Source organism: Cygnus atratus, chromosome 13 (genome assembly GCF_013377495.2).
Source record: "Cygnus atratus isolate AKBS03 ecotype Queensland, Australia chromosome 13, CAtr_DNAZoo_HiC_assembly, whole genome shotgun sequence".
Lineage (NCBI taxonomy): Eukaryota > Metazoa > Chordata > Aves > Anseriformes > Anatidae > Cygnus > Cygnus atratus.
This window is the reverse complement of record NC_066374.1, coordinates 745,006-760,846: the sequence shown is the minus strand read 5'-3', so window position 1 is coordinate 760,846 and position 15,841 is coordinate 745,006. Positions and strand designations below refer to the sequence as shown.

The 15,841-nt window shown below is 43.7% G+C and overlaps 1 protein-coding gene across 3 annotated transcripts in view; it reads right to left on the bottom strand.

The window, feature by feature from the left end:
* Positions 1 to 15,841, bottom strand: part of GRIA3 (glutamate ionotropic receptor AMPA type subunit 3) — a 154,704-nt gene that overhangs the window by 18,364 nt on the left and 120,499 nt on the right. For all 3 annotated transcript variants that reach the window (XM_035541848.2, XM_050713416.1, XM_035541849.2), the window contains one exon: positions 13,832 to 14,030. In XM_035541848.2, the coding sequence (XP_035397741.2) occupies positions 13,832 to 14,030 (199 nt within the window). The remainder of the gene's footprint in view (positions 1 to 13,831; positions 14,031 to 15,841) is intronic.

Here is a 15,841-nt window from a genome sequence, read left to right as displayed (position 1 = left end):
TTAATGTCCATCAGCTTGATGATCAATACACGTTTCCTCCTCATTCAGGACAATTTAATGTGTTTTGAATAATGCAATGCTTAACAGCCAGCCTGCAAACATTTCATGGGAAGTAAATCCTGCCTTCACCATTCTTCAGATTAAAATACCCAGCTAGCGTCGCTATGACAGAGAGCGAGGAGCACGGAGGGCAAGATTTTATTTTAATTATCCTTCCTGATGAGCTGAAAAATGCAAACCAATTAAAATCAGCACCATTGACAATAGGAAATTGGAGAGACGGCAATGCAATGTGGTTTCATTAGGAGCTAGCTGGCTGGGCGGGGTGCTAAGAGCAAGCCAGAGGGATTTGCATGGCAAACACCCCTTGGATGAAGACCGGCTACGTGGGTCCTCCTGTCAGCACGAGGAACGCCAGGCATTTGGAGAGGCGAGGAGAGGTGTCCATGCGGGGCAGTGGGAGCTGCCCGCAGGTGGTGAATGTCACTGGTGTGGTGGCTGCCACCTTCTTCGTGCCCTGTGGGCATCTGTGCACAGCTGTGCGAGGGGCAGAGTTCACCACTGCCCCTGGCATGGGGCTGACCACGGCCGGAGCTGCCCGCTCTGCTCATGCAATCCGCTCACACAGAAACGTAATAGAAACAGATTGCTTGGCCAACACAGGGACTGCATAAGCAATGTTAATTCTGCTGTGTCCTAGTTTCAAGGTGCTTGTCCCTACAACCTTAATCTTCTTTTAACATAAATAATACAAACGCACCTGCCCATTTATATTTGGAAATGGGCATCTAAAGGACAAAAGGAAGGTAAAAATGTGGCTTTACTGGTTCTCTTTACATCTCTCAGCCAGCTAAAATAGTTTGCCTTCAAAAATAGTGCAGACACTATGTATGCTTCTGCTTGTTTTCCTCTGTATAGCGTGCCTTTAATTACACAGATAAACCATAATTTCTTTTCATCTTCTAACTCACACCAGAATGCGTCTTTAATAAGTTCTTTCATGCTCTTTCCAGCTGGCCTGCCTAGCTAAAAGCAATTGCCAATACATCTGTGTGTTGTTAATAATAACAGTTATCTGATGAGTGCCAAGCACACTCAGAGCTGCAAATGGTCTGAGCAAAGCATGGTCCCTGCTCCAAGGGCAAAGAGTGAACATCATCATCCATCATTCAAAAACCCAAATTCCATGATTCAGAAGTATAAGGCCACAGATTTATTTTAAACTTCAACAAATAAACTAGGTTTTAGAGTTTGCTACCTTCATTTTACTCTTCTGAATGATCTGGTTACTAAAAATCAAGACACTTCTATATGATCACTGCCCACATCTCTCTCTGCCAAGTGGGATTTTTGCAGTACCTTGTTATTAGCAAATTAACCAAATGAGTACAGCAGTCTGGTCTGACCTAAGTAGACAAAAATGTGCAAGCTAGGAAGCTTTAAAAAAAAATTCATAAGGCAAGTTGGTTTTGGAGGGGCCAGAGTCCATGAAGGAGGGCCTGGCTGAGGTCCCGGGAGTGAGGACAGGATCTGTGCAGGCTCCGTGCTGCTGTGTCCTGTGGGGCTGGTGCTGCTCCTCACAGCCTGAGGCTGGGCTTGGTGTCTGGGAAAGCACCAGGGTGTTTTTGCCTGCCCTAGGGACCATATTTTGCACCTGCTCCACTCAATGAAATGGCTGGTTGGCTAGAGGTGGTCAAATACACAAACAGATGAAATGAAAGATGGTATTTGGAGTAAATGCTTGTCCAATTTTCCAACTGCTTCAAAAAGAAAAACACAAACAAACCCAAAAAAACAAACCACCCAAACAAAACACAAAAAAAACAACAAACCAAACCAGAAGCCCCTAAAAGTCACACCTGCAAGGGGGTCTTGGCCACAGAGGTGCCTGGTACAAAAAGGATTTATGCTTCCACACAGGGTAAGGTTGGACAGATCTACACCACTGGTAGAGTTCAGTGGCAGTAAAACATTTTCCCTCTCATTAAAGTGTTACTTTTAAGGAGATATTTAGAAAAAAAAAAGCTTAAAAGCAAAGATTTAAGCCAATTCAGAGCCCCTAACTGCAATAACTCCCTGTGCTCTGCAACTCCTATTTCATTTCTTTGATATTGCTCTCAAGAAGTCTGTCACACACATTTCCTTGGGATTTCAAGCGTATATTATTATCATTTTTTTCTTAAAAGCAACACTTCCAGTGTTTCATCTAGGCCTCGGGACACATTAAAGCGTCTTTCCATGATTAAACCCTTGCTGCAGACATAAATAGAGCCTCTCCATCCCGCCCCCCCCCCCAGGTAAGGCACCCACAGGGCAGCGCTCGGCGCCACCAGGCTGCGGCGTCACCATCAGGCCAGCAGCCCCTGCTGGGACTGTCACCACCCAGCACCCAAACGCCTGCCTCCTCTGGGTGGCAGTGGGCTTATCATCAAAGGAAGTGCCAAGTCAAGCCATCCACATTTTTAACTTAATTTTGCCTTGCAGTTCTCCCTGTTTTTGAGCAGGTTTGGCTCCAGCACCTCAACAGAAATCCAAATCAAGACACAGCACCAAGATGTGTGGCATGACCTAGGCCGGGCCTGTGTGCCTCGCGTGGCTGGATGGCAGCAGGACAGCAGCAGGATGGTGGCAGGTTGATGGCAGAACAGTGGCAGGACGGTGTCAGAGTGACCCATCAGCATGCCTACTGCTTCAGTCCACCCTCCAGCATCAGCAGCTCAGCGCCATCAAGCCCAGCCCCACAGCACTATGACCAGACACCTTTGTTCCTCATTTGCATACTCAAAACTGCCTAAAGAGATAGCACAAAAGCCAGCACCTCTCACAGGGTTATTTGACGTTGGTTAAATTTACCTCTAAAGAATCTTTGTGGCAGAAGCCTTATCCCATTAACCACATTACCTTCCCCCCTTGCAGACATCTGTCTCACACTTCGGCTAAAAGTGACGTTGTGTCAGCTCCTCCGCTGCTGAGTGTCATAAGCTGTTATATTTGAAAGCAACAGTGCTTTTCCTCTAGAGCTGTAGTCTGCTACAGGGATGCCCTTTGCCCATTTCAGACCGTTTTGCCCTTTCTGCCACCTCCTCCGCTACATGCAGGTCTTCTTCAAAATTCCCTCCTGTTGCATGCTAGTGGAATATTTTGTTAAAAGGATCAAAAATGGACCTTTGTTTCTTCTGATGGGCACCAGGAAATTATTTCACGGCAGTCAAGCGCAAAAATGTTCTCTTACAGATGATTACCCGTGATAATCCAGTCATGAGCCAAATTCACCTAAATCAATTTTACTTTTAAAATAAACTGCACATTCTCTCTTTTTTCAGCCTGTACATTTAACATTTCAGACCATACTGATTAAAATTTTTTACGTCTGTCTTCAAAACTGAGAGAGAGAGGAACAAAGAAACAAGAGACTTGAGAAAGAGAAAAGATGCCCACAGTAACCAAGGACAAGTGGGAGAACATTTCATGACCACAATGCTATTGTAACAAATGGGACTGGTGGGCTGAAGAGGGAGAAGACCCAGAAGGATGCCAGTTACTACTGCCTGGTCTCAGGAGTGGGTCCAGGCTATATATAGGCTTCATATACTTTGGAGTAGCCCAGTATGCACTGAAATGCAGTAAATGCAACGTGGACATGCAGCAAATGTCAGATAGACTGCTGCAAACTGGATTGGGCATCCTGACCACAGGGATAGGCAGGGACATCTATAAAGGACCTGCAGCAGCAGAGGTCACACGCTTTTCTACTATACCAGCCTGTCACCACATTATAGCTCTTTAACAAGGGAAATTAATAGCCCTAAGTCAGACAGATGTTGCTGACACAAAACACAAAGGTCCATACTAAGAGCAGTGTAGGTATTTAATCTGAATAATGCATGCTGCCTTTATATAGATGCACGCCTCACTGATATGAACCTGAGTAGTTAAGTGTGAACCTGAGCTTCATTATCATCCGTCATTGCTTTTCTTCCACATGCACAATTAGCTCTTCTACAGCAGGTAATGAATCCAGCAGCTTATGAACCATTAAAAAGCAAGTTACTCAACGGGAGTGAAAAGGGACCGGGAGACTGCCCTGCTACCGCACCTGCCGCCTGGCTTTGGGATCACTTCGAGACCCATTGGTTCTGGGAGCTGCTCCCAGTGTGGCAAACCACAAATGAGTGGCTACCACCGTCCTGGTCTTCTGGACAAGATTTGATCAGATGGATGCCTGTCTGCTCCTGCAAGCATGGCGCAGAGCAGCCTCAGGAAGGAGTGCAAGGCAGGGGCCGGTGCCCCCGGCCAAATGCCAGCTCTGGAGCAGGCGGAGCCTGGCCTAACACTGCAGCTTCAACAACATCAATGTGATAAATATTATTGCTAAGGTGCCTCTGCCTGAGATTTCCAAGCTCTTTACTGAGAAGGAAAAAGTAGGTCTCAGAGAAGGCCTGAGGGCATGTTAGTCCCCTTTCCCAGCTGTGGACACGAAGGCAGAGATGTCATTTGCTGAATGTCATAGGGCACAGTCTAATAGATCAATGTCACAGCTTTTAGCCACAGATAACTTGTGATGCCAGCAATTTACTTACCTATATGGACAGAAAAATCAATCCCATCATTACATGAACCTCTTGTTTTTATTACATTCTGGGCAGAAGAAAGTAGGTCAGAAGCCACGAGCGCACACAGGGTGCTTCTCTTTCAGCAAGGCCAGCCCTCAGATCTGCCAAACCCTATCCACAGCATATGGATTTGGGGGACGCTGCTGATAAGCAAGGCCAAAGCACGTGTATGTGAACTAGTCCTTATATTTGCAGGAATATACAAAATGTTGTATGCATAAATGTAAAGGAAAGGGTGAATAGTTCATAGTCAAGTTTGGGATGGGAGACACTGTCACGGTGGTTTGTTACCAACGCTAATGAAGTTCTAACTTCTGCTTAGAAGTGGTAATCTCCTTTCCCAGTTGAGGCAAACGAAGTTCAGAGAGCTGGTGGATCAGGCCCACAAGCCCAGGGCCTCCTGTTTCCTTCTAGGGTCCCCTAAACGAAGGCTTGGCTAGTCCCTGTATGGGGACTGTCAGGACAGCGAGCACTTTCTGGAGCAGCCACCCCCAAGCCCCCTGCTGATTCCACCCCGGGGCAGAGCATGGCTGGAGCCCAGGAGGGAGCTGGAGGAGGAGGAGGTGTGCAGGGAGGCCCATCATCAGCACTGCACATGCAGGGGATGGGGACAAAGCCCGCAAATAAAAATCCTCCAGGCTCCAGCAGCATTCCCGCTTTACCACACCTGACACTCAGAGTGTCCCAATTACAAGAGAAAAGTCCATCTTGTAAAAATAACATGTAAGAGTTTTCTTTTGACGCTTTCTTCCTGTGCATCATGGTCATTTTGAAAACATGGGCTTTGGCAGTGGGCAGCTGCTGTAACAGACACCTTGTCTCAGGTGCACTCCGCTCACACAGACAGGTGAGCAAACAGTCACTGTGGCTGCAACGAGACTTCGCTGACAAGTCAGTAACAGTCTGAGGAGCAGAATGTAAATCAAGATTTAAAACTTCCCTTCCTGGCACAATATTGAACTTCAGCCTGTGCCTAGATTCATCTCCTCATTTTATTGCTGCCATCCATTCCTGCACGTTGCAACACTGATCGGAAAATTAAAATGAAAGTCTTTACCAGGAGACAAGCTGTCTCTGTAAATCCTCCTGTGATTCATGGCTGGAGCCATGCACGTTGAGTGCTCACCATGAGGAAGAGGCGACCAACGGGGCTGGTGGCACCACTGCAGACCAGTACGGTTGTGCTGTGTGAACGTCTGTCCATCTGTCTGTCTGTCTGCCCAGGGAGCAGGAGGCAGCATGCATGAATGGCTGGAGGGCAGGATTACGTCAGGCGGAGGGGCATCCTTCCAGCCGTGACACATTTAGCAGACTAGTCTTGTCTGGGCAACCGAGCAACTCCCCAGCCCTGCTCTGGGTTCAGCCCTTAATAAATTAACAGAGAACAGTGTTTCCAGCACAGTATCTGAACACTGTCAGGCCTAATGAGTTTTCAGCTCCAGACAGAACAGGCCAACATACAGGCAATGAGGGAGAAACCCCAGCGGACTGCAAGAGGGGATGTTTCATATTCTTGTCATTAGAGTTTCTAAACCTCCATGTATTTTCTAATTATGTAAAAGTAACAGTAGCAGCATTGTAAGTAATTTATCAGCACCCATGTATTTTAAATGAATCCATAACAAGCACGTATTTATGTGACATGGCCGCATTACATAAAGTAGGAGAGACTTGAAAACCCAGGGTCCTCACTGTCTTGAGCAATGTCATTATCATTATCATATAGCTGTCCTCCAAGAAGTAGAGCATTCAAACAGCAAGTGATTTTCCCCCAAGGCGCTCCCTGCTTCCTCCTCTAGTGCAGACATGGTTATTTGATTAACCCACTGCTATCCACTGCACTCATCCTCACTGTGGGCTCGGCTCCATGCTCACTGCTGGACCTGAGCACAAAATTCCCCTGTGCAACGCAGTTGGCAACCCTGGACTTAGAGAAATCAATTTCTGAACAGGATCGAGATGTATGTGAGCTGGAAAGCCTAAACAAGGAACACAAGTAGAGCTGATAGGCAAATGTCATCTGTTATTGAAGATAAGGAGAGATTTATTCAAACATTTGTTACTAAATGTTGATTGAAAGCTTCACTGAATCCTGGCTTGTCTGATGAAGTTAGTAGAATGGTTCGGGCACCTTAACCCCCGCTTCCACACAAACACATCCTTTGCCAAGGAGCGGATGATGGATGAGCTGCTAATTTTACTTCCCGTAAGGATACGTTTTCCTTTTCAATCCATAGGCTTAAGGACATTAGATCACTTCATGGGAAAACCATTTCTTTTATAATTGTCACATTTGATTTCCTGTCATCTTTAAAACTGCCTGTTAGCCATGTGGCAGAAGGGAGGCTCGACAAATTAAGAGAAAATAGCCTACAAGTAGACCGTGCATCGTTGTGCAGTGGAGAGCTGGTGAACTCCCTGCACACACGCTTTCAACTCAGTATCCGTGCACACACTCACCTATGTCAAACAGGGAAGGGAGAGAAGAATATATGGGTGAATAAGCTTTTCATATTTTCTGTGTTGAAAAGCAGTTAAAACATACTACTTTTTCTGATTAATTGCTGCCACATTGCGCATCAAAGATCGACACAGCTCATATTTGAAGCTATCACTTTTCTGTGATGTTCTATTCTTTAAAGTCCATAAATACAACCACACTTCAATATTTTTGTCAGGCATTTGTTATGATCACTGTGTTGTTTTGCTCGGTGCCAGGAATACTGAAAGCTTGAAAGTGCTAATCATAGTTTTATCCAAAGGCAAAAGGAAAACGTGTATGAGTTCTATGCTAGAAACAAGTCCTTCATCTTCACTAGCAAAATAAATTTTGAAATTAAAAATCAAGGAGTTTAACTACAGATGAAATCCTTTGCAGTACAGGTAGAGTTCACAATGGTGGCTTTAATAGGCTTTAATGATGGTCTCAGTACTGTTTGATTGCGCAAAATGCACAAAAATCACATGGCAACTGTTGGTTTGTAATTCATGGCTTTCCCTCAACTAAACTGCTTGCTGGTAGAATTTATTTCCCTTGCCTCTCGTCTTCCTACAACCTTATCAGAGGAAAGCAATGAGCTCTTTATCTTCTAACTGGTGCGTAATATGCTAGTGCTTCAGAGCCTATTAGAGTCATTATTTCTCCCTCTCTCCCTAATGGGTTTGGGATCATGCTGTGCCCCTGCCTACCTGGCTTTCCACCCTGAGGGACTGGCCTCACTGGCCACAGCTTGCCCTCATGCTGAGGGTCCCAGGGGCTCAGGGTCTCCGCACGCTTTTGGCTGGATTGGGATCACCGTGGGCAGTTGGCTCTTTGCGTCCAGCAGGGACCCATGGGTGTCACCACAGCCCCACCTTGTTCAGCCCATTACAAAGCATTGCCTGAAGAAAAGGTACCCAAAGGGTCTTAGGTACCCAAAGTGCTTTTAATGGAAGGTATTTCAAAATCCTTTGGATGAGTTTAAAGATTTTTTTTTTTTAATTTCCAAGGAATTTGGGGTTAATCTGTTTATTTGTTCTCTTGCTATTTTTTCAGATAAATGTTTACTTTCTGCTTTGGCACTAATCTGCCTGGTGGTTTTTTTTCTTTTCTTTTGAATATATATATTTTTATATCAGCTTTAGTTTTATCAGATAAATAAGTTATATTTACAGTTCTTTTTAAAGAAACACAAAGCATCTTGCCAGGACATCGCATGCTTTTCTGTCTGCTCTTGTTGAATTATTCAGACTTGATGAAACCCAGAAGAGAGAAAAAGTGAAAGTGGGGACCATCTTAGGCCCATTCTTAGTATGGCTTTCTGTGTCTCAAAAATGTTTTTATATCATATTTTTGTGTATTTATGAGGTCCAGAAAGGGCTCGGATCTGAGCCTGACTCAGAAAGAACCACTTTCTCAGAAAACTGCTGAAAAGGAATTTTAAGTGCTGAGTATTCCTGCAAAGGAGGAAGAGAACAGTATCGCTTCCTAGCACAACGTTAATTAAGAGAAAGATACTACTGAAGTGTCTGGGTAGGGTATCCAAATGCAATGAGAAGTGAAGCCTTCCCACAGGAGGCACCAGGAAAATGTGTGTCGTTGGCTCTTTGGTGTCCTCAACTCAACTATTGCTCCCATGTGTCCTGAAGTAACAGAGAGTTTAATTTAAGCTGTGAATTTCATACAATGTTGAAAAAAAAATCCTAAAAATAATATCTCAAGTATCTAAGCTGTGCTTGAAGGCTGTCATCCTGCTTGACTTCTCCAGGCACTGAGCCTGAAGTCTTCTCTTTATCAACAGCACAAGCAATTTCAGTGTCAAATTCTCTGTCCTCTACTAATGAACATCAGTGCCAGGTAGTAGTAACCAGCTGTAGCAGAAGAACCATCATATCCAAAGGATCTTTGGCCTTTCTGCTGAAACTCCTAACAGTCCCAAGAACTGATGCCATTTCCAGGAAAAAAAAAAAAAAAAAGGAACTGACTTGAGAACAGCAAGTCATTTCATCTGAGGCACTGGGGAACTGTTGGGTAGCAGTTGTTTTCTCAGGGACATCCTTGAAACCATTGTTGAGAAAAATACAGAGTTGTACAATAAAATATCAGTCCTTTGAGGCCTTCTTTTTTTTTCCTCTGAGTTTTAGTTAACAGTAATTAACTACATTGGTAACGGTATGATATGAGATGCTTCAGTTTCCCACAAAAAAAGAAAAAGACCTAATGGAAGATCTTGCTAAATGTCACCTATCTCAATATTTCATCCTGTAAAGTCTTGTCATATTACATAAAATTCAAGGACACCTTCCGAAATTTCAGGTTTTCAGTGAAGTGTACTGGTTGGTCAGCTGTGTTTAGTAATGACCAAACACCTACTATACGAGTTGTTTTAGGGAAACCTTTTAAAAGCCTCTTAATACAGTTATCTGTTATCAATTAAAAGAAACCACAATAAACTGAAGAGCGGTTTCTATTTCTAAATGTCTAGAAACATGTTCTTCTACTTCTACAGAAGTTCAAATACAGCTAAGTTTACATAAGAATTACTAATTAGTTGTAAAGTTCATGCCTTTTGAATAAATGCATACTGGAGGTCTGAAAACTATTAGACTGTGGTATTAAACTTAGGCTCAGTGCTGAATTTGGATTAAATGATGTTATATTGATTTGATGAGCTGCTCAGATATGCTGAAGCTTTAATTGAATGTATTAGAAGATGTTAATTTTAACAGATATGCCCTTAAAGTAGCAATGTCTCTGCTTTCTAGTACAGTCCTTCGTTGGTTTTCAAGAAAAAGAAAGTTATTTTTGAGCCTTTAATCTGAGACTTTATGTGAATAAATATCTAAGAAGAGGTTCTTCTCATTTTCAATATGGATGAATGCCCTTTGAAAGCCAAAAGGGAATTGGTGTAATGTATTGATTGCCATTTAAATGCCTTTATAAGCTAATTAGTGCAAAACATAAAATGTTTCTGAGCAGAAACAAGCAACAACTATAAAAACATAGGAAGGCTCATTTGTTTCTTAGATATACTGGGCAGAAAAATACCCTGATGCAGAGTCACCAACCACTGAGGAGAGTGAATAGAGCCTGCTGTGAAAATGTTACAAAAAATATGCTCTATTGTTTTAACTGTGAGAGCAATGTCACGCTGACAGTGTTCATCATGCATGCTTGAAACAGCAATGTTGCATCTAGCTTTAATCTACATTGCTGCGATAGCATCTATCTGGGAGACATTGTGACGTTTAGGGAAACAGCCAACACTACAAAATAGGTCACTAGCTGGAATATGACCAGGCCTGAAGAGGTCTGAAGTGGCTAAAAGTCATTACCATCTGTTCATGTGAAATGAGGGGCTGGTATCGGTCCAGTTCCGTGTAGATAGGTATCCACACTGTATAAGAAACCTTCCAAAGTGATCCTAGTTGGAAATGCAGCTGGCGGAAAGGAGCCACGGATTGAAGGATCTAAGGAAGCTCCTTCTAAAACTGTGCAGATGAGATGGTGGGTACCTGAAGCTCTTTTATGTGATGTCCTGTGATGCATTAGGAGATTTTCCCTCACTGTGGTCAGTCTAGCACCTTTCACTGGTCAGCAAAAGGCATGAAGATCAATATCTGATCAGTATCTTTGTTTGAGAAACATCTTAGCATTACACCTCTATCAAGAGACAAACCCAGAAAAGCTTCTCAATGGGATCTTAGTATCACAGAATGGTTTGGGTTGGAAGCCACTAGCCCAGGTTGCTCAAAGCTTCATCTAACCTGGCCTTGAACACCTCCAGGGATGGGGCATCCACAGCTTCTCTGGGCAACCTGTTCCAGTGCCTCACCACCTTCGCCATTCTAGTGAAGAATTTCTTATATCTGATCTAAACCTACCCTCTTTTAGTTTAATACTGTTCCCCCTTGTCCTGTCACTACACTCCCTGACACAGAGTTCCTCCCCAGCTTTCCTGGAGGTCCCCTTTAACTCCTGGAAGGCTGTTTTAAGGCTTCCTCAGAGCCTTCTCTTCTCCAGGCTCTTGGGACAGTCTCTGCCCTGTGCCTCCTGTGTGAAGCCAAGGCCCAGCTGCAAAGCCAAGTTACTGATTTTGGTGCCTCTACGCACGTGCTCACCTCCTGTTCACATCCAGGTACATTCTCCCATCACCTGGGAAGATTTAGCAACCTCTCACATGTCACAGCCACAGTGTGCGTACATATGTATGGGAAATTAGAGTAAGTACTGCACTAAATTGCTCATGTAGCTATCCCCTCAGTTATAATCTTCCTTCCTCGCTGAATAGTTATGGTCCTGACCCACTCAGCCAGCTGTTCTCAAATCGGTTAAATGCTTGTGTGGAATGGGAGGATGAGGATATTCCCCTCACAAGGGGAATAAGAATTACAGTAAACCCAGCAGAACCCAAGGCTTTTTCTGGCTCAGACCACTATCACTCCCAGTGGTGCTCCAGGAGCGGTGCAAAAAGAGCTCAGAGGGAGAAAAGCAGCCCAAAGCACAGACCGAGCATCCTCTGTGCAGCAGGCACTCAGAAACCAAGTGTCCTCCAAGAGTTATTTCAAGTTTCAGCCATCATTACCACCTTATTAGGTATCTAATAAAGACTGTACAATGAAGTATTTATGTGAGTGTACACATTTAATATACGGCAAAGTTTTTGCCCTTCTTAAATCAGCTGAAGAAGACTAATTACAACAGTTTCATGGCTGCATCTCTCCATTCAAATTAATTACTCTGCAAAAGTTAATACAACTGAAATGATGTTGGGTGCCTTGAGACTGTCAAGAAGAAACAAGCACCACTTGGGGTCCATTCTCCTCCCCATTTTGGCCCACCCGGACCCTACTGAGTGGGCATTATGCCGGGATCTGCTGCATCAGGGCTCTGCTCTCTTCCCTCCCCACCACATCCTCCTCTGCCTGACGGTGCTGGCAGCCCCTGACAGATCATCCTCTGTAGATCCCCACTTTCTCCGAGCACCCTGAGAGTCACAGCTCATCCCAAGACTATTACCAGCACAACAAAGCATTCATACATTCACTAGACTTTGTATCTTTTCACAAGAAACACTCATTCCTTTGATCTCTGGGTGAGAAGGGATTTCCATGTTATGTCAAACTATTACGGAAATGAAGAAACACCCCCAGACAATCTCTCTTTCTGTATTAATGTAACGAGATACTCCTAGGAAGATCTTTTTCCCCTAAGCACATGACAGTGCCTGTAAACAGCACCAATATTTCTAATCAAGTTGTACCACCTTTTCTGACAGGTCCACTCAACTCATTTTCCTGTACAGATAATACCGCCGGAGGCTGATAATTAATCCGAATACAGAATTTTACACACTTACGTCACCCTTAGCAAGGTCACTGTTTATCTTACAGGATTTAATACAAAAGGGAAGCTGTTGTAATGCATCTGCCACCACAGCTAAACAAGAACTAGCAAGTACCCATTTTTATAGGAAGACATTACATATAGGTAAGGCTGAGTACAAAAAACTTCATAAAATATCTTTGTATTCACTGCTGGCTTTTTATATCAGATTTATACACACCTGCCTGTGAGTGTGTAGTCTTGTATCTGTGATGATGTTATTTATCTCACAAGCTTCTCAGCTTTTCCAGTCTTTGCTTGCTACTTCCTTTTTCATGTGTAGCCTAAACATTCAACATCTTAAGCAAGTTCAAGGAGCCATCAATATTTAACCAGCCTACAGCAGCAAGGGTTTTACTGCTCCCTTTTCCCTCACACTTGCATTTGACCAGGATGTGCAATAGGCACTAATTAGTCCTGGCTAATAATTAGACTGACCACTTTTCTATACAAATAAATGCTGGCTTGAATGGCATTTGATTGGCACTGCTGAAAGAGAGCTGGGAGCTTCCTGAAAGGGCTGAGCATTTCAGTTCACCATTGGAAAGGCCAGTAATAAGAGCTCTGAAGGTCATAACATTTTTAGATACAAAAAAGTAGTCTGAGGTCTTATTTAGAAGTTTTAATGACATCCTATGCAGTTTTTAATGAACTCCTATGCAGCTTGTGGTTTGGCAAGTGGAGAAAGAAAGGATGATCTTAAATAAATGTACATACTTCCCCCCACCCTCAAATACTGCAAACCCAGCATTTCTATCAGCAAGGTGAACACACGATAGCATGCTGAGGTACAGTCATTTCACTCCTGGCTGTTTGATACAGCCACAGCCAGACACTCGTGAGCAATGAAGACACAGCAACAGCAGCAATCAGTGCCCCACATAGAAATGGCAACACATGCTTCCCACCCCCTTCTCATTCTGGCAAGTAAACACCGATGCTGGATGACATTAACGGCTGCCAGCTGGGCAAACAGAACAAGTAGGTCAAGAGTCACTTCTCCAAGAGTTTTCTTTGCTAAATATTGTGCTAATGACTGCATTATTGCTCATCAGACCGAGGCTTGGAAACTGGTGTTAGAAACCTTTCCCACAATAGCAGAGGTCAGGTTTTTCATCTTGAGATGTTTCAGGTTGAGCAAAACTACCAATTCTTGATAAAATGCCTTTTAAAAAGCATCTTTAAAATCTGAACACAGGCTTGCCCTGATTGCACAAAGCAGATTTCATCAGAACCGCTTTACAGGTAGGTAGAAACAAATGACTGAAAACCATGGCCCTGTGTGTCAGGCATGTACAGTTTAGAAAAGCTCTAACAGAGATTTAACAGAACTGCTTTAAAGCATGCGACTTACTCTAAAGAATTCTTTGGTTGAGCCTGAATCCAAAGTGCCATAGGCTATCTCCGTTTGTTTAGCCAGATCCTCTGCGCTCTCTATGGGAGACACCATCCTTTCCACCGTAAGGAAGGCAGCAAGATTAGCAGTGTAGGAAGAGATAATGATGAGAGTGAAGAACCACCAGACTCCTCCGACAATTCGCCCTGAGAGAGATCTACGGAAAAACACATATCATCAAATTTTGTTGAAGATATTCCTTGATTTCTTTTTGTTGTTGAAGAGAAATTCACATGCATAACCCTGTTGTCCTCATCCTTTAGGCATCTGTGGAGAGGCTCCTGATAGCCTTCCTCAGCAGAGCAAGCTCAGCATGTACCTATTCTTACTTAGTTAAACCCTCTCAAATCTTTCAGTGGAAACAAGGACAAAGAAATAGTGGTTCATCTGAGCCCACCCCATTTGGAGGCTCGGGGAGCAAGAAGCTCTCCTGACTTCCACAGGCCCTTTGGTGGGGAAGTCTTTTGCCAGAAGACTTTTGTCTTCTCTGTTTGGCCAGCCTTCCCCCTTGACTGATTTGCCTGCTGTGGTGTATCAGCATCGCTGGCTCTTTGGGGTCTGACCAGCCCTGAGGAAAAAAATACCTTTTACTCTTAAAATGTAAGATGTGGTGAACGGCAAAAAGGCATGAGCAAACACCCAAATTAATATAATAAAAATGATCCAGTATGATCCAGTATCATTTTAGCATCATGACCTAGCAGGGATTACACACTGAATCTACATATTGAAGTGGGGAAAGAAGCTGATTTGCTTTATATTAATTGAAATTTGCATGCCTAAAACACACTGTTCCAGATCAAGCATATTCCAGTTTTTTAACCACCAGAGCAATGTCGTAGTAAGTAGTAAAAATAATATATATATATGTATTTTTTCAAATAAGAAAACCATAAGGACTAAACCACTCCTATGTATTAATACACAATTACAAAACACCTACGGGTTAGGAGATCTTAGACTGTGTGTCTATAAATGCTCTTTGCTGCTTTAAAGCAATTGAACATCAGGCTCAGAATGTTTTTGGGGGGCTGAAGGACACCAGCACCACTCTGCTCAGCTGGGTGGGGAATTTGCTTGCCATGTACAGTACACATTCTTCAAACACAGCGTGTTGATCAGGAATCATTTCAGGAGCTGAGACAGAGCTATTTCGTATGTTTTCCCTTAATTCTTAACCCGTATCAATGGAGGAAGATTCAATCCCAAATGTATTAAATCCACGGAACCTGGGTGTTGCACTCCTCAATTTGTGTGAAGGGAAGAAATAGAAAACAAGAGAACTCTTACCTGTTTGTTTGTTTCCTTCAAGCCCCTCAGTGCCATCCCCAGACAGTGGGTACAAGTTGTCCTACCAACAGATGGAGACGGGAAAAGACCAGAAGTCTGGTGCTGGGTCCCCACCCTGCCCACACAAGGGGGGTTGGCTGGTAAAATGCCTAGTCTTGGCCAGAGCCTGAGATCGCCTGAGCCATGAAAAGATCCCATTAAATTAATAAGAAGAAAGAAAGAAAGAAAGAAAGAAAGAAAGAAAGAAAGAAAGAAAGAAAGAAGGAAAGAAAGAACAAAAGAAAGGAGGAAAGAAGGAAAGAAGGAAAGAAGGAAGGAAGGAAGGAAGGAAACAAAAAGAAAAAGGAAAAGGAAAAGGAAAAGGAAAAGGAAAAGGAAAAGGAAAAGGAAAAGGAAAAGGAAAAGGAAAAGAAAAATCCATCCAACATTAAAGAGCACACCAAATAAAATTATTGCCAACACCACAAAAACACAGAGTGCAGTCTGGAACAGGCCAGTGGAATGTGGAGAAAGAAGCTAAGAGGTGAAACAACTGTTCTCCACTCTCCTCTCCCCAGGACACGGAACTGCTGCTCCCACTGGCGGGGCAGGCTCCGGTTGGCTCCTATGGGTTGCCAGCCCCAGGGACTGCTGCACCAGCTCCGTACTGATGGGCCAGGTGGTTCAGGTGGTTACACG